Consider the following 20,845-nt stretch of genomic DNA (forward strand, 5'->3'; position numbering starts at 1 on the left):
CTTGAATGTGGATCCCACCGGTCGAGTGGTTGAATCAGCGATGTTGTGTTAGGCGGCAGGAAACGCACTGTTAACTTAGGATGAATGCTGTCCAAATGTTTAGGATGGGCTGGCGCATCGTCAAGCAACAAAAGAACTTTAAGGCAAGATTCTGTTCCCGGCAGTGGCGTCCCAGAACTGTGTTACCTTCAGCTGATGCCGCGCTGTTTATAATTTCCAACCTTTTTTCAAGTGTTAAAGCAGTTCTCTGCCACTCGGTGATGGCCCAGGACATGACATCGGATGCTTAGGAGGCATAGTTAAATATTTCAAGCACAAAATCACTGCACCGTAGGTAAAACCAACAAAAGTTTAAGATCGCGCATCCACATCATGCCAAAACCAATGCGAGAGTGGCGGGAGTGAAATTGTGAGGCGCGCGCACCTGACTTGTATTGGCGGGAAAGTGGCGCTTCTCGTCCCAACAGCAAGATTGTGAAGCGTGTGCACGTGACTTGTATTGGCGGGAAGCAGTGCTCCTCGCGTAACTGTGAATTTTGGACACACATAACGAGACATTGGTAGAAATGGGTTCCTCGCATAACTGTGAATCCGCATAGTCCGAAGACGCATGTAAGGAAGATAGGGTGTACGACAGATTTCTGCAGGTCTTTTGCCGTTACCCTTCGGTTCTTTTTCACCTCCTTCATCATTACAAATTGTGCTCTTGGTGTGGTCTTTGCAGGATGCCCAATCCTAGGGAGAGTAGCAGCTACTGAATTTCCTCCATTTGTAGAAAATTTCTCTACTGTGGACTGATGAATACTCAGGTCTTTAGAAATGTTTACGTCACCTTTTCCAGCTTCATGTATCTCTACATTACTTCTAAGGTCCTAAGGTTTTTAATTAAGGCATGGTGCACATAAACAGATCTTTCTTGAGAAGAGCAAGCTCTGCCAGTAACCTGACTTTGTCTTTTCTATAGGGCAGGGTGCCTCTACAACCCACACCTCCAATCTCATCTCATTGATTGGAACACTGGCTGTGAATAGCTTTTGTAAAAGGTGTTACTCCAGAGGTTCACACACTTGTTCCAACAAATACGTGTAATATTGGATCATTTTCTCAATAAGTAAAAGAACAAGTATGTTTTGCGTTATTTATTTAATTGTGTTCTCCTTATTTAGTTTTAGGGCTTGCTTGAATATCTGATCACATTTCAATAGTTACATTTAATGTCAGAGAAATGTATATCCTGAAATTCTTTTTCTTCGCAGATATCCACAAAAATCGAGGTGCCCTAAAAAAAAAAATTTAGGTCATATTTATGCAGAAATAGATGAAATTATTCAGGGTTCGCAAACTTTTCAGCACCACCGTACACTCTCCTGTGTTTGTGCCAAGCAATGACCTTGCACTTTCCTGTGTCCTATCCCTCCTGCTGTGTTCTCTCCCACCTGCCCTGTTTCCGTCAGCATGGCTAAAGGTGCTCGGGCCCTTCGGCCTGTGTGTAGCATTAGAACAAGGGCTGTTAGCGTGAGGATGTTTCTTCCCCCAGGCCATAAGGTTAGTGAGCTCCCTGACACCACCCAGGTCTCATCATGTCAGTAATGTAATTCTGTTTATATTTTAACTTGTACATGGACCTTAAGCTAACTGTCAGTGTCCTATAATATATTTTATTTGTGGTAACATTACTTTGTGTGTGTGTGATGTACAGTGATGTGCACCTTGGTGTGGAGGAACGACGTTTCGTTTGGTGGTATATGTGTGTACAGTTGAATGTCAATGAACTTGAACTTGGGGCTGGAGTCCAGTCTCTGCTACATCCCGGCCTTTGCTTTCTGTCCAGTCTGTGTCAGTGTATCACCCCAGTCTATGAGATCTGACCTCCTGAGTGGGGCTTGACTGAATGGGGGAGGGGAGGGGGGCATTGCTCTGCCTGGGGTTGTCTGTGGGGTGAGGGTGGTCTGAGCGTCTTGTGTGTGAGAGTGGACACAGTCGGTGTGACCCCCCCCCCCCCGCCCCACCAACCCTGACGCTGTGTGTGTGCCTGCAGGCTGGCCGAGCAGTACGAGGAACAGCACTGGGTGACGCTGTCGGATCTGGAGAGAGAGCTGCAACAGATGGAGGAGCAGTACCAGAGGGAGTTCGGTGACCGATCCGACAACGAGCAGGAGGGCTGCGAGCAAGGTAGGGAACTGTCTGTGCTCTCCCTTTCCCGACCCTCCCCTTGCGCTGGGGATTTCCTATATGTGTGGGGATGGTGGGGAGGGGTCAGTTCTCTCCCACCCTCGGGAAACCAGCGCGGGTGGGTTGGGGGGAAAGAGCGGCTATTTATACTCCTCCCCATACTCCGCCTGTGGCCCTGGAGGAGGAGGACTGGGCTGCAAGGCTCCGACCCTGCGCCCCTGCTTGTGCGGGGGTCAGCATGGTGACAGTGGACCGAATCGCTCACCGCAGAGGACAGGGTTCCTCACCTGCTCCGTCCACCCTGGGGCTGCACCTTACTGGCTGCAGTGACTGTGTACGGTCACTGTGCCTACCAAACCACCCCCTGATCTCCCCACCTCTCTGCCCGCTGACTGCGCTGATCTCTCCACCAGCCCTCCTGTGGTGACACTGTGGCTTGTTTCAGACAGCGATGGAGGGCCAGGGACAGACGACGCCGATGACGAGGGTCTATTCTGCCCTGCTTGTGAACGAATCTTCCAGACTGCAAAGGCGTGAGTGTGTCTTCACCCATGGTGGGGGAATAAGCTGGGGACACCCTAACACTTCTCCCAACCAGCAATCCTTTTCCCTCTCCCATTCCTTCTTCACTAGGAACTGCCAGGGTCCCACCCCCACCTCCGAACTGAACTAGGGGAGCAGCTAGGGTCCCCTTTCACTGCCTCCTGGCATTGCCAGAGGAGCCTGTCTGAACAAAGCCCAGAGCAACACTCTCCTCCAGTTCCCCAGGGTCGTGCTTGTAACAGGTGGTCAGGTGTTCCTACCAGACAGTCTTCGGCACCACCTGTCCAAGCCCCGGCCCTCTGCGAGGGGCCCCGTCCCCTCTGCCGCCCCCGGCCCTCTGCGAGGGGCCCCGTCCCCTCTGCCGCCCCCGGCCCTCTGCGAGGGGCCCCGTCCCCTCTGCCGCCCCCGGCCCTCTGCGAGGGGCCCCGTCCCCTCTGCCGCCCCCGGCCCTCTTTCAAGCGTTCTAATTCCTTTGGCAGTTCATTCCGTACACCCTGCAGCCTCCGTGTGGAATAGTTACTGCTCAGGTCCCTGTTAAATCTTTCCCTGTGTGGCGCCACAGAATCGTAGTGGTTGGCACCATGTTATCACAGCTCATAGCGTCGTAGTTCATTTCCGGCGTCCTACGTACGCCAGTTTGTCCGTCCTTCCCGTGTGCAGAATTCCCTGGGTGCTCCGGTTTCACTGTGGGTTAACAGGTCATTGTAAATTGTCCTGTGATTGGACTGGGGTCAGATCAGTGGCTGGCTGGCCGGTGCAGTTCGTTTGACTGGAAAGCTGGTTCAGCACTGTGACCATCCACCTTAACTTCAGTATTTTATAAACCACTGAAAGGTCACCCACAGCCTCCTTCGCCCCCGTGAAAACAGTCCCAGCCAGTCCAGTCTCTCCTTGTAACTCCAGCCCCAGTCCTGCCAACATCCTGGTAAATGGTTTCCAAACCCTGTCGAACATAAGGCCATCCTTTTGTCTGCTCCACAACACTGCGCGGGGCCTTGCTGCATGTACACTGCATGCTGCCAAGGGGGTTGGAGGGTGGTGCGGAAGGACTGTACTGGAGGATGGGTTTGGGCTCAGGGAGCCGCTGACTGTGATCTGGTGATCTTGCAGCATGAGGAACCATGAAAAGTCCAAGAAGCACAGGGAGATGGTGGCCATGCTGAGGCAGCAGCTACAGGCCGAGGAACTGCAGCTCCAAGCAGCTCAGGACAGCCAGGAGTCGCCCCCAGGGCAGCCGAGGTACGGCTTCTGGAGTGTGGCAGCATGGCGGGGGGGGCGGGGGAGGTGGACGGAGGATGAGGCTGCTGTCCAGGAGGTTGGCTGGTGCCACTCCGGAGGGTTTAAACTCATTTTGCAGAGAAATGGGAGCCTGATCACCAGCTCAAAGCCTCCACTTGGTCTTAGACCAGCACTTAATTACCTGGGACATAGGAAGTTGAGGGGGTGTCCTGATAGAGGTAGAAAAGGTCACAAGGGACATGGACAAGGTGAAAGCAGTCTTTTTTTCCCCAGAGTTGTACTAAAAGCAAGAGAGCTTAGGCTTAAGTTCAGACAAGAGATTTAAAAGGGACGTCAGGGGTTGCTTCTTCAAAGGGATGAGCTGCCAGAGTTGGTGGGTGAGACAGGCTCATTAGCAACATTTAAAGCCATCTTGATGTTCATGGATCCAAGAGGTTTACTGATCAATAGGCCAAACTCGGGCAGATGGGACTGGCTCGCTATGTGGACGAGTTGGACACGGCCGGAGATTGTGTAAAGAATGACAAACAGGAGCAAGGGTGTAGAGAAGGTAAGAATGAGGGGTTGCAGTCTGTATATTTTAATAATGGGAGTTTATGGGTGGGGGGGGTGGATGGAGGAACATGGACCTAGGCAGCTGTGGCCAGTACAGAAAGGGGAAAGGAACAGGATGCTTAGTGTTCTTGCGTTCTGATGAAAGAGAAGGTGGTGAAAGGCATGTGGCGGTGGGGAAGTTATGCTACTCAGAGTCAATATCACAGCTGCACTCGAGGGACACAACTGAGGCTCGCTCACTCATTCTATTCGGAGAGAATCAAAAATATGAAAGATGTAATCATTCTCTCAGGATTACACTACAGAACCCTTAGCAGCTACCAACACACTAAGGGACAGATGTGCAGACAGGTTAGGGAAAGGTGCAAAATGTCGTCTTGTGGGTGACCTCAACTACTTCCATTTTGACTAGCGCCTGCTTTGTGCTGACCTATACAAAACGCTGGAGGAGTGGGCTCCGGCCAGTGACCAATCTGGACATTGGAAGTTTGAGAGGAGGGGATTTCACTCGGGTCCACTACCCAAGTAGAAAAAGGAAGCGGTGGGTCAGGGCAGCATAATAGAGCTTTGACCAGAGACCTGCGTTTGGAATTGATTTGCATGAGCAAATTAAAGGAAGGCGGGGTAAGCGCAGCAGCAATCGTCTGAGTGGACAGTCAGTGGTGATCTTGAGGAACATAAGAGAGGTTTCTTATGTTCAGTCAGAGAAACCAAAGAAAAGATAAACTCTAGGTTAAGTTCTTTTTCCTTTCCTTCTTTATATCGGTTCAGCTAGGACAGCAGAGATTGCCAGCAGGGTAGTTGAATGCTCCTCTTGCAGGAAGTGGGAAGGCAGGAAGATCTCCAATGTCCCTGCGGACTACAATTGTGAGAAGTGCATCCAGCTGCAGCTTCTAACAATCCGCATTAAGTAGTCGGAGCTGGAACTGGATGAACTCCGGATTATTTGGGAAGCTGCAGGGGTGATAGATAGGACATATAGAGAGTCAATTACACCCAAGGTGCAGGGCACAGGAAACTGGGTGACAGTCAGGAAGGGGAAAGGGGTTAAGGAGCCAGTGCAGAGTACCCCTGTGGCCATCCCCCTCAACAACAGGTACAACACTTTGGATACTGTTGGGGGAAGACCTACTGGAGAAAACTCACAGTGATTTGGTCTCTGGTACTGAGCCTGCCACTGTGACTCAGAAAGGAAGGGGGGAGAAGAGGCATGCTGTGGTGATGGGGGATTTGTTAGGGGAACGAACAGGACTTTACATGAACTTTACTAAGGCATTTGACAAGGGACCACATGGGAGGCTGGTCAAGAAGGTTCAGTCGCTCGGCATTCAGGGTGAGGTAGTAAATTGAATTGGACATTGGCTTTGTGGGAGAAGCCAGAGAGTGGTAGTAGATGGTTGTCTCTGACTGGAGGCCTGTGACTAGTAGTGTGCCACAGGATTCAATGCTGAGTCCTTCGTTGGTTGTCATCTATATCAATGATCTAGACAACAAATGTGATTAACTGGATCTGCAAATTTGCAAAGGAAACCAAGACTGGGGGTGTAGATGACAACGAGGAAGGCTGTCATGGCTTGCAGAAGGAGCTACATCAGCCAGAAAAATGGCAACTCACGCACAAAATGCTGGTGAACACAGCAGGCCAGGCAGCATCTATAGGAAGAGATACAGTTGACGTTTCGGGCCGAGACCCTTCCACCAGCATTTTGTGTGTGTTGCTCATAGGTTGAGGGTGAAAGGTGAAAAGTTTAAGGGGATCTAGGTAATGATAGGAATCTAGAAGATTATAAGGCAAGCAGGAAGGAGCTTAAGAATGAAATTTGGAGAGCCAGAAGGGGCCATGGGAAGGCCTTGGCGGGCAGTTAAGGAAAACCTAAGGCATTCTACAAGTATGTGAAGAGCAAGAGGATAAGATGTGAGATAACAGGACCAATCAAGTGTGACAGTGGAAAAGTGTGTATGGAACCGGAGGAAATAGCGGAGGTACTTAATGAATACTTTGCTTCAGTATTCACTACAGAAAAGGAACTTGGCATTCGTAGGGATGACTTTCAGTGGACTGAAAAGCTTGAGCATGTAGATATTAAGGAAGAGGATGTGATGGAGCTTTTGGAAAGCATCAAGTTGGATAGTCACCAGGACCAGACGGGATATACCCCAGGCTACTGTGGGAAGCGAGGGAGGAGATTGATGAGTCTCTGGCAATGACCTTTGCATCAGCAATGTGGACAGGAGAGGTTTTGGAGGATTGAAGGGTTGCGGATGTTGTTCCTTTATTCAAGAAAGGGAGTAGGGATAGCCCAGGAAATTATAGACCAGTGAGTCTTACTTCAGTGGTTGGTAAGTTGATGGAGAAGATCCTAAGAGGCAGGATTTATGAAAATTTGGAAAGGCATAATATGATTAGGAATAGTCAGCATGGCTTTGTCAAGGGCAGGTCGTGCCTTACGAGCCTGATTGAATTTTTTGAGGATGTGACTAAACACATTGATGAAGGAAGAGCAGTAGATGTAGTGTACATGGATTTCAGCAAGGCATTTGATAAGGTACCCCATGCAAGCTTTATTGAGAAAGTAAGGAGGCATGGGATCCAAGGAGACATTGCTTTATGGATTCTGAATTGGCTTGCCCTCAGAAGGCAAAGAGTGGTTGTAGACGGGTCATATTCTGCATGGATGTCAGTGACCAGTGGTGTGCCTCAGGGATCTGTTCTGGGACCCTTCTCTTCGTGATTTTTACAAATGACCTGGATGGGGAAGTGGAGGGCTGGGTTAGTAAATTTGCTGATTACACAAAGGTTGGGGGTGTTGTGGATAGTGTGGAGGACTGTCAGAGGTTACAATGGGACATTGATAGGATTCAAGGCTGGGCTGAGAAGTGGCAGGTGGGGTTCAACCCAGATAAGTGTGAGATGGTTCATTTTGGTAGGTCAAATTTGATGGCAGAATATAGCATTAATGGTAAGACTCTTGGCAGTGTGGAGGATCAGAGGGATCTTGGGGTCCAAGTCCATAGGACACTCAAAGCTGCTACGCAGGTTAACTCTGTGGTTAAGAAAGCATACGGTGCATTGGCCTTCATCAATTGTGGGATTGAATTTAGGAGCTGAGAGGTAATGTTGCAGCTATATAGGACCCTGGTCAGACCCCACTTGGAGTACTGTGCTCAGTTCTGGTCGCCTCACTACAGGAAGAACATGGAAACCATAGAAAAGGTGCAGAGGAGATTTACAAGGATGTTGCCTGGATTGGGGAGCATTCTTTCTGAGAATAGATTGAGTGAACTTGGCCTTTTCTCCTTGGAGCGACGGAGGATGAGAGGTGACCTGGTAGAGGTGTACAAGATAATGAGAGGCATTGATGGTGTGGATAGTCAGAGGCTTTTGCCCAGGGCTGAAATGGCTAGCACGAAAAGGCTAGCTTTAAGGTGCTAGGAAGTAGGTACAGAGGAGATGTCAGGGGTAAGTTTTTTATGCAGAGAGTGGTGAGTGCTTGGAATGGGCTGCCGGCAGTGGCGGTAGAGGCAGAAACGATAGGGTCTTTTAAGAGACTCCTGGATGGCTACATGGAGTTTAGAAAAATAGAGGGCTATGGGTAAAGCCTAGGTAGTTCTAAGGTAGGGATGTGTTCAGCACAGCTTTGTGGGCTGAAGGGCCTGTATTGTGCTGTAGGTTTTCTATGTTTCTATGACATGAGGGAAAACTTCTTCACTCAGAGGGTTGTGAGTGTGGAACGAGCTGCAGCACAAGTGGTGCATGTGAGGTCAATTTCAATGTTTTAGAGAAGTTTGGATAGGTACACGTATGGTAGGGGTATGGAGGGCTATGGTCCAGTGCAGATCAATAGAAGTAGGCAGTTTAAATAGTTTCCGCAGTGACTAGATGGGCAGAGTGGCCTGTTTCTGTGCTGTACTTCTCTATGTCTAGGAATAAGCAGTCAACGTTTCTGGCTGAGACCTTTGATCAGGACCTAATTAGTGCAAGAGGTTTAGATTGGACAGAATTTGTTACACACATCCAGGAGGCTTTCTTAAATCAATATATAGATTGTCAAACAACAATAGGAGCTATACAGAAGCTCGTGTTATGTAAGATTCAGTGAGAGAACAGCAACCACAACTTGTTATGTTCTGTGGCTGCCTGTTAGACAAATGTGAATGCTCTATATGGTATATGTGAGAGTAAGAGTTTGGCACGGACTATAAGGGCCAAGATGGCCTGTTTCCGTGCTGTAATTGTTATATGGTTATACATACTTCGATAATAATTGGACTTTGAACTTTGAGATGAGACCATAAGACAGAGAAGAACTGTTAAGCCATTCAGCTGCCTCCATTACCTACTCTTAAGGTAATTAGATTTAGAGTATTATCTGTGTGTGTGTCACCATAACCCTGAGATTTCTTTTCTTGCAGACAAACTTAATAAACCCATAGAATAATAACCATGAGAATCAATGAAAGACGACACCAAATGGATGTTCAGCCAAAAGGGAACAAACTATGCGAATACAAAAAGAAAGAAATCATAATAATAAATAAGCAATAAATATTGAGAATAAGAGTCCTTGAAAGTGAGCCCAGAGGTTGTGGGAACATTTCAGTGATGAGGCAAATGAAATTAAGTGAAGTTATCTCCTTTGGTTCAAAAGACTGATCATTGAGGGGTAATAACTGTTCCTGAACCTGGTGGTGTTGGTCCTGAGGCTGCTGTTCCTCCTTCCTGATGGCAGCAGTGAGAAGAGAGCACATCCTGGGCAGTCGGGGTCCCTGACGATGGATGTTGCAGATGTGCTCAATGGTGGGGGGGGTGGGGAAGAGGGCTTTACCCATGATGGACTGAGCTGTAGTCATCACTTTTTGTAGGATTTTCTGTTCAAGGGCATTGGTGTTCCCATACCAGGCTGTGATGCAGCCAGTCAATATACTTCTCACCCCACACATCTACAGAAATTTGACAAAAGTTTTAGACAGGTCCTCCAAAATAATAACACCATGAAATTTAAAGTTGCTGACCCTCTCCACCTCTCTGATATTGGATTTGTAAATTTGCATGTGATTAGTGGTATTGTGGTGTCACGTACCCCGTGACGGGTTAAAGAACCAGCAGAGATGGAAAACACTTTGGAGTCCAGAAGTGTTGTGGTTGATCGAGTAAGCTGATGCCGTCGATTCTTCCCGTTGTCCTCCGAAATCCTTTAGAAGTCACCGAATGTGACCACAACAAGGGGACCATTTTCTGTGGTGGAGTTATCAACCCAGGCGAGGGTTGGACACACCAATAACTTCCCACTGGTCACACCTTTTCCATACTGCGAGAGCCACTGATCGATTCTCCAGATCGATCCTCTAAAAACCCACCTTTCTGTGGGTACAACAAAGCTCGTCCAGTGTCCAAAATCATATGTGTCTAACAACCAGCTGATCTTCTATTTATCTCAGCATGCTGAACGCCAGCTGTCCATCAAGTAGCTCCTCCCTTCTCTCTCTGTAGGAACTCAGAAGCTGGCAGTGTCCTTGCAGAAATCCCAAACAAACTGTGAACAATCTTTGCCTCTCTCTCTCTTAATAACAAGGTGTTTGTGCTGTACAGCTCTCCCTCTCTTTTTAAAAGCACAGTTCATAAGGGATAATTCAGGATCCCGTCACAGTGGATAGTGAAGAAGGTTGACAAAAAAATACAACAGGATAGAGGTTATTTACAGATGTCTGCTGAGAAATGGCAGATGGAGTTTAACCCAGATAAATGTGAGGTGTTACACCTCAGTAGGGCAAATGCAAGGAGACAGTACAGTGCAGTCATTGGCAAGATCCCTAACAGTGTTGCTGAGCGGAGTGATCTTGGGGTCCAAGTTCATAGCTCCTTGAAAGTGGCTGCACAGGTGGATAAGGTGGTTAAGTAAGCATATGGAATACTCGCTTTTATTAGTCAAGGCATTGAGTTCAAAAGTCAAGAGGTTATGTTGCAACTTTATAAAACTCTGGTTTGGCCACATCTGGAGCATTGTGTACATTTCTGGTCGCCCTGCTGAGGCTTTGGAAAGGGTGTGGAGAGTTTTACCAGCATGCTGCCTGGATTAGAGGGCATTTGCTATCATGAGAGGCTGGATAGACTGGGGTTGTTTTGTCTGGACCGGCGGAGCCTGAGGGGAGATTTCGTGGAGGATTATAAAATCGTGAGAGGCAATGACAGAGTGGGCAGCCAGTCTCTGTTTCCCAGGGTTGAAATGTCTCATAGCAGACATGTGCATTTAAGATGACAGAGTCATTTTAAAGGAGAGTTGAGGTGCCTGGAATGCACTGCCCTGGCCCGGGGTGATGGTAGAGGCTTTATAAATGTGCAAGGGATATGGGTGCTTTCTTGACAGAACGGTTTGGTTTAGTTTAGTTAAAGTTTAACTAGTCTGGTAGACCGAAGGGCCTGTCCCTGTGGTATGCAGGAGTGGGGGGGGGGGGGCTCCGTAGGTAGTGGGGCTGAGCCCCCCCCCCAACTCCACCACTCACCTCATGTCTCGCCTTTTCTTTAGACCTTCCAAGAAGCACAAGAGGAAAAAGCAGCAGAAGGTGAGGGATGAATGTCAGGGTCTGCAGCTTGGGGGTGGGGTGTCTGTGTGCACGTGGAGAGCTGTTGCTGTCGGTGCACAGGGTGGGGTTCGCGTGCCTACTGGGTCGAGGGCAGTGTATACGTAAGGGGTGGGGCCCGTATACATGCTGGGCAGTGTACACAAGGGCTGGGGCCCGTATACATGCAGGGCAGTGTAGACGTAAGGGGTGGGGCCCGTATACATGCAGGACAGTGTAGACGTAAGGGGTGGGGCCCGTGTACATGCTGGGCAGTGTAGACGTAAGGGGTGGGGCCCGTATACATGCTGGGCAGTGTAGACGTAAAGGGTGGGGCCCGTGTACATGCTGGGCAGTGTAGATGTAAGGGGTGGGGCCCGTGTACATGCTGGACAGTGTACACAAGGGCTGGGGTCTGTATACATACTGGGCAGTGGACACATAAGGACAGAGTCCACAAGTCTCTGGTTGCTGTTGACGGCCATCACTCTCCCCGGAGTGTTGCAGTTCCGGCTTCTGGGCCGATGGGTCTCACCCACCCAGTCCACCAGAGCTGACTTGCCTGCTCGGCGAGGACAGGCACGTTCCTCTCACCAGGATATGAGGCTGCCAGCCACCCTGGCCTGTCAAATGTGCGGATGCAGGCGGCTGCTTGGGGCCACAGGAGAGAGCTGAGTGTCCAGTGCAGCTGCCCCAGCATGGACATGGCAAGCCCCCTCACGGGAGGTGCTGCCTCTCCCTGGACACCCCTCACTAACTCATCCTTGGGTAACTAGCAAGGGAACTCATAAAACTAGCGTAACAACTGTAGAATGTGTTTGAGGCTTTACGTACAGGAAGAAGCTTTAAGGATAGCTCATCCCTGGCCTCTCTGAGCGACATCTGTCCTTCCCCTTGTGCGGCTTGCTGCTGCTGGAGTCAGGTCAAGCGCAGGCCTTTCAGCCCAACAGATCCGCGCTGACCATCACCCTGGATAGCTGCTTTCTCTGGTAAATGGGAGTACTGGGGTACACTGAAAACTTCCGCAAGCCAATCACCTGCATCCAAGTTGGTGACAGCCAGCGGGGGGGTGCTGCGGGGGTGGTTCATTGACACTGAGGTGTTCCTGTATCCACAGCTCTGTGAGCAGACATTGTCTCCTCTCCAGGTGTTGAGTGAAACTGTGGATTCCACTGACTTCGGGACCCCCAGTGCCTCAGGCAGCCGGTCCGAGTCGGAGGCTGACAGCGGTGAAGAGCACGAGAGGTGCCAGGATGGCGGCGAAGACCAGCGGCCCACACCTGGCATCTCACACACGGCCAAGCGGGAGGGGGCAGAGGGCGTGGTGTCCAAAGAGGCTGAGGACACTGGTCAGCAGGAGAGGGTCCGGACACCGAGCCCTGCAGCACCAGAGCCGGCCCCCAGGTACATCAGCTCAGTCCTCAGCTCTCACATCTCCCCCTGCAGCGGGGGGTGGGTTCTGGGCAGGAGGGGCAGTGGGCTCAGAGTGGCCTCTCACTGGAGAGTCGGGGGTGAAGGGAGTTGTGGAGAAGGGCAGGGTTTGGGTTGTGGCAGGGATGATCTGAGCTGGTGGGAGGACTGGGTTGGGGCACAGTGTTTGGTGGGGTGGGCAGGTAGGTGAGGGTCTGGGGCAAGCAGTGTGCAGCGTGGTCCGGGACGGGCAGACCACGGGGGAGGGGAGTGGGGTGGCCCGGGATGGGCAGACCACAGGGGTGGGGGGGGGGAGAGTGGGATGGTCTGGGACGGGCAGACACGGGGGGAGGGGAGGAGAGTGGTGTGGTCTGGGATGGGCAGACACAGGGGGGGTCCGGGACGGGCAGACCATGAGGGGGGTGGGAGTGTGGTGGTCCAGGACAGGCAGATCACATGGGGGGTGGGGAGGAGTGGACTCTTGGGGGGGGGGGGGAGGGGAATCCCGGGGTGCACGTGGGAGTTCTGGGGTGAGCGGGCTGCTGTGGTGCTGGGTTCCCGGGATAAGTGGGCTGCCAGTTGACTCTCTCCCAATTTCCAGGGTCCCTAAAACCAAAGAAAAAAAAGGAAAACAACAGAAGCATTCGGGGAGGCGACAGGAACCGGTGAGTGTTGGGGAGGATACATCTGTCCTCTAAACTGCCAACAGGAACATTCGGGGAGGCGGCAGGAATCGGTGAGTGGGGGGGAGGAGTCCCAGCACACAGGACAGAGGCTGTGGGGAAACGTGGTGCTGAAATGTGGGTCAGACAAGGGAGCCCCGATTGTCAGAGTGAGAGTGTCGGTGCCACCTGTCTGTGCTGGTTTCTGTCACGGAAGTGGTGTCTCTGCCACAGGAAAGGGTTCACTGATTAGCTGCTGGGCACAGGGCTGTAAGAAATTCAGAGGCGGAATATTGGGGAGAGGGGATTTTAAAGGAACCACGGGCATACACAGAGTAAAAGGGAGGTGAGAGTTGATATTGGACCACTGGAAAATGATGCTGGTGAGGTAGTAATGGTGGACAAAGAAATGGCAGATGAACTTAATAAATACTTTGCATCTGTCTTCACTGTAGAAGACACTAACTGTGTGCCAGAGGATCATGTGTGTCAGGGAGCAGGAGTGAGTGCCATTGCTATTAAAAAAGGAAAAGGTGTTAGGCAAACTGAAAGGTCTTGAGGTGGATAAGTCACCTGGGCCAGATGTCCTGAGAGAGGTTGCTGAAGATTGCAAATGTCACTGCACTCTTAAGAGAGGAAGGCAAATGAAAGGAAACGAGAGACCAGTTACAAACCCCCAGCGGTGGGGAAGTGTTGGAGTCTATTATTAAGGATGTGGTTTCAAGGTACTTGGAGACTAATGATTAAATAAGTCAAAGTCAGCATGGTAGATCAGTATTGGGACCACTACTTCTCACGTTGTTTGTCAGTGATTTAGATAATGGAATTGCTGTCTTTGTGGCAAAGTTTGTGGGTGATATGAAGATAGGTGGAGGGGTAGGTATTGCTGAGGAAGCAATGCGATTGCAGCAGGACTTAGATTGGAAGAGTGGACAAAAAATGTGGCAAGTGGAATACAGTGTTGGGAAATGTATGGTACTGCGTTTTGGTAAAAGGAACAATAGTGCTGACCATTATCGAAATGCGGAGAAGGTTCAAACATCAGAGATTCAGAGGGACTTGGGAGTCCTCGTGCAAGATCCCCAGAAAGTTGATTTACAGGTTGAGTCTGTAGTAAAGAAAGCAAATGCAATGTTGGCATTTATTTCAAGGGGAATAGACTATGAAAGCAAAGAGATAATGCTGAACCTTTATAAGACACTAGTCAGGCCGCACTTGGAGTACTGTCAACAGTTTTGGGCCCTGTATCTCTGGAAGGATGCATTGTCATTGGAGAGGGTCCAGAGGAAGATGATTCCAGGAATAAAAGGGTTAAATTATGAGGAGCGTTTGGTAGCTTTGGGTCTGTACTCACTGGAATTTAGAACAATGTGGGGGGGGGAGGGATCTCATTGAAATCTACCGAATGTTGAAAGGACCAGATAGGATGAATGTTTCCTATGGTGGGTGTATCTAGAACTAGAGGGCACAGTCTTAAAATTGAGGGGTGACCCTTTAGAACAGAGGTAAGGAGGAATTTTTTTTTACCTAGAGAGTAGTAAATCTATGGAATGCTCTGCCTCAGACTGTGGTGGAGGCCAAGTCTGTGGGTGTATTTAAGGTGGAAGTTGATTGTTTTCTGATCAGTCAGGTTATAGAAAACATAGAAAATAGGTGCAGGAGTAGGCCATTCGGCCCTTCGAGCCTGCACCGCCATTTATTATAATCATGGCTGATCATCCAACTCAGAACCCTGCACCAGCCTTCCCTCCATACCCCCTGATCCCCGTAGCCACAAAGGCCATATCTAACTCCCTCTTAAATATAGCCAATGAACTGGCCTCAACTGTTTCCTGTGGCAGAGAATTCCACAGATTCACCACTCTCTGAAGAAGTTTTTCCTAATCTCGGTCCTAAAAGGCTTCCCCTTTATCCTCAAACTATGACCCCTCGTTCTGGACTTCCTCAACATCAGGAACAATCTTCCTGCATCTAGCCTGTCCAATCCCTTTAGGATTTTATACGTTTCAATCAGATCCCCCCTCAATCTTCTAAATTCCAACGAGTACAAGCCTAGTTCATCCAGTTTTTCTTCATATGAAAGTCCTGCCATCCCAAGAATCAATCTGGTGAACCTTCTTTGTACTCCCTCTATGGCAAGGATGTCTTTCCTCAGATTAGGGGACCAAAACTGCACACAATACTCCAGGTGTGGTCTCACCAAGGCCTTGTACAACTGCAGTAGTACCTCCCTGCTCCTGTATTCGAATTCTCTCGCTATAAATGCCAGCATACCATTCCCCTTTTTCACCGCCTGCTGTACCTGCATGCCCACTTTCAATGACTGGTGTATAATGACACCCAGGTCTCGTTGCACCTCCCCTTTTCCTAATCGGCCACCATTCAGATAATAATCTGTTTTCCTATTTTTGCCACCAAAGTGGATAACTTCACATTTATCCACATTGAATTGCATCTGCCATGAATTTGCCCACTCACCCAACCTATCCAAGTCACCCTGCATCCTCTGAGCATCCTCCTCACAGCTAACACTGCCACCCAGCTTCGTGTCATCTGCAAACTTGGAGATGCTGCATTTAATTCCCTCATCCAAGTCATTAATATATATTGTAAACAACTGGGGTCCCAACACTGAGCCTTGCGGTACCCCACTAGTCACCGCCTGCCATTCTGAAAAGGTCCTGTTTATTCCCACTCTTTGCTTCCTGTCTGCTAACCAATTCTCCACCCACACCAATACCTTACCCCCAATACCGTGTGCTTTAAGTTTGCACACTAATCTCCTGTGTGGGACCTTGTCAAAAGCCTTTTGAAAATCCAAACATACCACATCCACTGGTTCTCCCCTATCCACTCTACTAGTTACATCCTCAAAAAATTCTATGAGATTCGTCAGACATGATTTTCCTTTCACAAATCCATGCTGGCTTTGTCCGATCATTTCACCGCTTTCCAAATGTGCTGTTATCACATCCTTGATAACTGACTCCAGCAGTTTCCCCACCACCGACGTTAGGCTAACCGGTCTATAATTCCCCGGTTTCTCTCTCCCTCCTTTTTTAAAAAGTGGAGTTACATTAGCCACCCTCCAATCCTCAGGAACTAGTCCAGAATCTAACGAGTTTTGAAAAATTATCACTAATGCATCCACTATTTCTTGGGCTACTTCCTTAAGCACTCTGGGATGCAGACCATCTGGCCCTGGGGATTTATCTGCCTTTAATCCCTTCAATTTACCTAACACCACTTCCCTACTAACATGTATTTCGCTCAGTTCCTCCATCTCACTGGACCCTCTGTCCCTTACTATTTCTGGAAGATTATTTATGTCCTCCTTAGTGAAGACAGAACCAAAGTAATTATTCAATTAATCTGCCATGTCCTTGCTCCCCATAATCAATTCACCTGTTTCTGTCTGTAGGGGACCTACATTTGTCTTAACCAATCATTTTCTTTTCACATATCTATAAAAGCTTTTACAATCAGTTTTTATGTTCCCTGCCAGTTTTCTCTCATAATCTTTTTTCCCCTTCCCAATTAAGCCCTTTGTCCTCCTCTGCTGAACTCTGAATTTCTCCCAGTCCTCAGGTGAGCCACTTTTTCTGGCTAATTTGTATGCTGCTTCTTTGGAATTGATACTATCCCTAATTTCTCTTGTGAGCCATGGGTGCACTACCTTCCTTGATTTTGCCAAACTGGGATGAACAATTGTTGTAGTTCATCCATGCAATCCTTAAATGCTTGCCATTGCATATCCACCGTCAATCCTTTGTGTCATTTGCCAGTCTATCTTAGCTAATTCACGTCTCATACCTTCAAAGTTGCCCCTCTTTAAGTTCAGAACCTTTGTTTCTGAATTAACTATGTCACTCTCCATCTTAATGAAGAATTCCACCATATTATGGTCACTCTTACCCAAGGGGCCTCTCACGACAAGATTGCTAATTAACCCTTCCTCATTGCTCAAAACCCAGTCTAGAATAGCCTGCTCTCTAGTTGGTTCCTTGACATGTTGGTTCAAAAAACCATCCCGCATACATTCCAAGAAACCTCTTCCTCAGCACCTTTACCAATTTGGTTCACCCAATCTACATGTAGATTGAAGTCACCCATTATAACTGCTGTTCCTTTATTGCACACATTTCTAATTTCCTGTTTAATACCATCTCCAACCTCACTACTACTGTTAGGTGGCCTGTACACAACTCCCACCAGCGTTTTCTGCCCCTTAGTGTTATGCAGCTCTACCCATATCGATTCCACATCTTCCCAGCTTATGTCCTTCCTTACTATTGCATTAACCTCCTCTCTAACCAGCAATGCCACCCCACCTCCTTTTCTTTCATGTCTATCCCTCCTGAATATTGAATATCCCTGAACGTTGAGCTCCCATCCTTGGTCACCCTGGAGCCATGTCTCTGTGATCCCAACTATATCATAATCATTAATAACAATCTGCACTTTCAATTCATCCACCTTGTTACGAATGCTCCTTGCATTGACACACAAAGCCTTCAGGCGCTCTTTTACAACTCTCTTAGCCCTTATACATTTATTTTGAAAAGTGGCCCTTTTTGATGCTTGCCCTGGATTTGTCAGCCTGCCACTTTTACTTTTCTCCTTACTACTTTTTGTTTCTACCCTCACTTTACACCCCTCTGTCTCTCTGCACTGGTTCCCATCCCCCTGTTGTGAACTAACCTCCTCACACCTAGCCTCTTTAATTTGATTCCCACCCCCCAACCATTCTAGTTTAAAGTCACCTCAGTAGCCCTCGCTAATCTCCCTGCCAGGATATTGGTCCCCCTAGGATTCAAGTGTAACCCATCCTTTTTGTACAGGTCACGCCTGCGCCAAAAGAGGTCCCAATGATCCAAAAACTTGAATCCCTGCCTCCTGCTCCAATCCCTCAGCCACGCATTTATCCTCCACCTCATCGCATTCCTACTCTCACTGTCGCATGGCACAGGCAGTAATCCCGAGATATCAAAGGATATGGCGAGAAAGCAGGTTTATGGGGTTGACTGGGATCTGGGATCAGTCATGATGGAATGGTAGAGCTGACTTGATGGGCTGAATGGCTTCAGTCTGCTCCTGTGTTTATGGTCTGAGGGAGAGAGGTGTCAGCGTAGCACAGACACACATGGGCTGTGAGGGTGTGTAACATAGGCGTGATGTTAAAGCTCACTGGCGTCCCGTCTGGGACAAAGTGATCAGCACATCTGGGGTCCCTCTGCCAGCCCAGGACAGGACAAAATGATCGCTCAGAGAGATTAATACAATCAAACCATCAAAGTAGTTACTTGGAAGGAAAATCCTCGCTAACACATCTGCCCCGAGTTCCCGGACACTGGCTCAGAGTAGATAGAGGGGACCCTGTAGTGGTCCTGTATTTAGATTTGCACAAGGCATAAGAAGTGATGGATGTGGGTTCAATTTCAGAGTAAGAGAAATGGAAATGGGTCTGTGAGTAGGACGTTACAGAGAGTGTGGTCCAGGAGCGGGTCAGTGGGACTAGGCAGATTAATAGTTTGGCCGAAGGGCCTCTCTCTGTGCTGTTCTGACTCTATTTGACAAGTTGTCCCAGTAACAGTGTGTGTTCTGCAGGGAAGTGAACTTAGCATGGATTGTCACAATAATAGGGCTTCGATTTGGGAGGAGACATCTCTTGGAGTGCGCCAAGATCAATTCTTGACCCTGAGTTCTGAGCTAGAGACCTGGAGGAGAAGGTGTGTTGTGATGAGGACCTTGTGACCCTGTAGTGGGACAGAAAACCCTGCATGTGGAGCTTGGGGTGGGGAAGTGAGGTCAGGTCTCAGGAGCAGGTGGATGAGATTGGAGAGAGGTCTCTGTGTTCCTGTGCACCAGCTGCAGGCTGGCTTAGGGTATGGGGAGTGTGTTAAACAAAGAACAAAGGGCTACCATGTCTAGTTGATGTATATAGGAACTTCTCTCCAATGCGGTGCTCTGCAGTTGCCCTCTCCAATGGGCTGTGGACATCAGGAGGGTATTTAAGAGACGGGCAGAGGGGTGCAGTTGAGGGTTGTGGGAAACTGGGAGTATGGTCACACCGAATGGCGGGGAGGTGTGGGGCCCTGTCTGTTCACTAGGCTTTGGGGATAGGAGGTGGAATTCTCTCTGTGGGGTGCAGGATTTAACCCCTGATGTGCTGAGGGTGTGTTAGGAACTGTCCCTAGGTGGGGTGTGGGATTTAACCCCTGGTGTGCTGGGGGTGTGTTAGGAACTGTCCCTAGGTGGGGTGCAAGATTTAACCCTTGGTGTGTTTGGTGTACCTGCAGGACCCGCTGAACTGTGTGATCTGTAACTGCCCGTTTTCATCCCGAAACAAGCTGTTCGAGCACCTGCGAGCAACGGGGCACGCAGCAGTGGTGCCAGATCAGAGGGCAACTGGCAGCCGGGCCTCCGGCGGGAAGCGGAGGAACCGATAATGCAACCGGGCCCCAGTGTGGGGTGAGCGGCAGGGCCAGCCGGGTGTTGGAGCTTCCACTGTGCGTGCAGAGACTGCCAGCGCTGCGATTGGGAGTCGTGGCGCTGCCTGCCGCCCACAGCGCTGATGGAGCGAGGTCCCGAGCTCTCTTGCACTGGATCACTGGACACTGTACACCCCGGCTGCCCACAGTCCCCTCCTTGCTGGGTTCCCCGCCCCTCACAGCTGCTCCCAGAATTCCAACAACGGGCAGCCTCAGTGATAAATAAAGGAGCCGGCCCTGAACAGGGGAGAGACTCAATCAGTGTGCGAACCGGCCAGTGTACGTGCAGTCTGCGGGGCGGAGGTGAGGACGGTAGTAAAAAGAATCTGCGTGTGCTGGGAGGGAGAGAGGGATGCTCAGTGGCAGGCTTCCACTGTGACTGGGCATTGACAGAATCCAGACCTCAGTGGCTACTGCTGGCCCTCTGGGAAACATCTATCCCCCTGATGCCCCACGGTGGTCCGTTTGCCAAGTCCATGGTCCAGCGCCCTGATCCGGTATGGAGTGGCTAAGTCACTTTGAAATATGCACTTCCTTCGTATGTCTGACAGCCAGACAGCTGAGGCACACACATCTGTGCCAGGTGTGTGCCTCAGGCTCTGTACTAGGGCAGTTTCAGTGGCAGGGTAGCATTCAGTGACAGTCCTCCCATATCTCCATTCCCTGTAGGTGGTGACGGAGAGTTGGCTGCGGCCTTGTGGAGTGCAGGTCCTGGGAGAGATGGAGCAGCTCCCGGTCTCGGGGGCGGGGGTTAATATGCAGCCTGGAGAATAAAACATGCAACATTCGTTGTGGTTTCGCCTAAAGTGAGATTCTGGCAAAGGAAGGGCCGCCTGGCTGGGGAGGAGCGGGGCTCAGGCTTGGAATGTGGTTTCCTCGACCGTTTCAAAGTACAGAAGGAAAAAAGAGGTCTTGTGTGAAAGGTCTTGTGGGCACATGGCCAGCAGTTAAGGCATTGGACTAGCGACCTGGAGGTTGTGAGTTCAAGCCTCAGCCGAGGCAACATGTTGTGTCCTTGAGCGAGGCTCTGCGATGACACCGGTGCCAAGCTGTATGGGTCCTACTGCCCTTCCCTTGGACAACATTGGTGTCGTGGAGAGGGGAGACTTGCAGCATGGGCAACTGCTGGTCTTCCATACAACCTTGTCCAGGCCTGTGCCCTGGAGAGTGAAGACTTTCCAGGCACAGATCAATGGTCTTACAAGGATGCCTTAG

General features: G+C 49.7%; 1 protein-coding gene across 2 annotated transcripts in view; it reads left to right on the forward strand.

Annotated features, from left to right (window-relative positions):
- Positions 1–20,409, forward strand: part of dnajc21 (DnaJ heat shock protein family (Hsp40) member C21) — a 44,122-nt gene extending 23,713 nt beyond the window's left edge. For both annotated transcript variants that reach the window (XM_072257475.1, XM_072257476.1), the window contains exons 6-12: positions 2,039–2,172; positions 2,618–2,705; positions 3,826–3,954; positions 11,034–11,070; positions 12,215–12,471; positions 13,079–13,142; positions 19,439–20,409. In XM_072257475.1, the coding sequence (XP_072113576.1) occupies positions 2,039–2,172; positions 2,618–2,705; positions 3,826–3,954; positions 11,034–11,070; positions 12,215–12,471; positions 13,079–13,142; positions 19,439–19,588 (859 nt within the window). In that variant the 3' untranslated portion in view covers positions 19,589–20,409. The remainder of the gene's footprint in view (positions 1–2,038; positions 2,173–2,617; positions 2,706–3,825; positions 3,955–11,033; positions 11,071–12,214; positions 12,472–13,078; positions 13,143–19,438) is intronic.
- Positions 20,410–20,845: the final 436 nt, after the last annotated feature.

Source organism: Mobula birostris, chromosome 5, assembly GCF_030028105.1.
Source record: "Mobula birostris isolate sMobBir1 chromosome 5, sMobBir1.hap1, whole genome shotgun sequence".
NCBI classification, from domain to species: Eukaryota; Metazoa; Chordata; class Chondrichthyes; order Myliobatiformes; family Myliobatidae; genus Mobula; species Mobula birostris.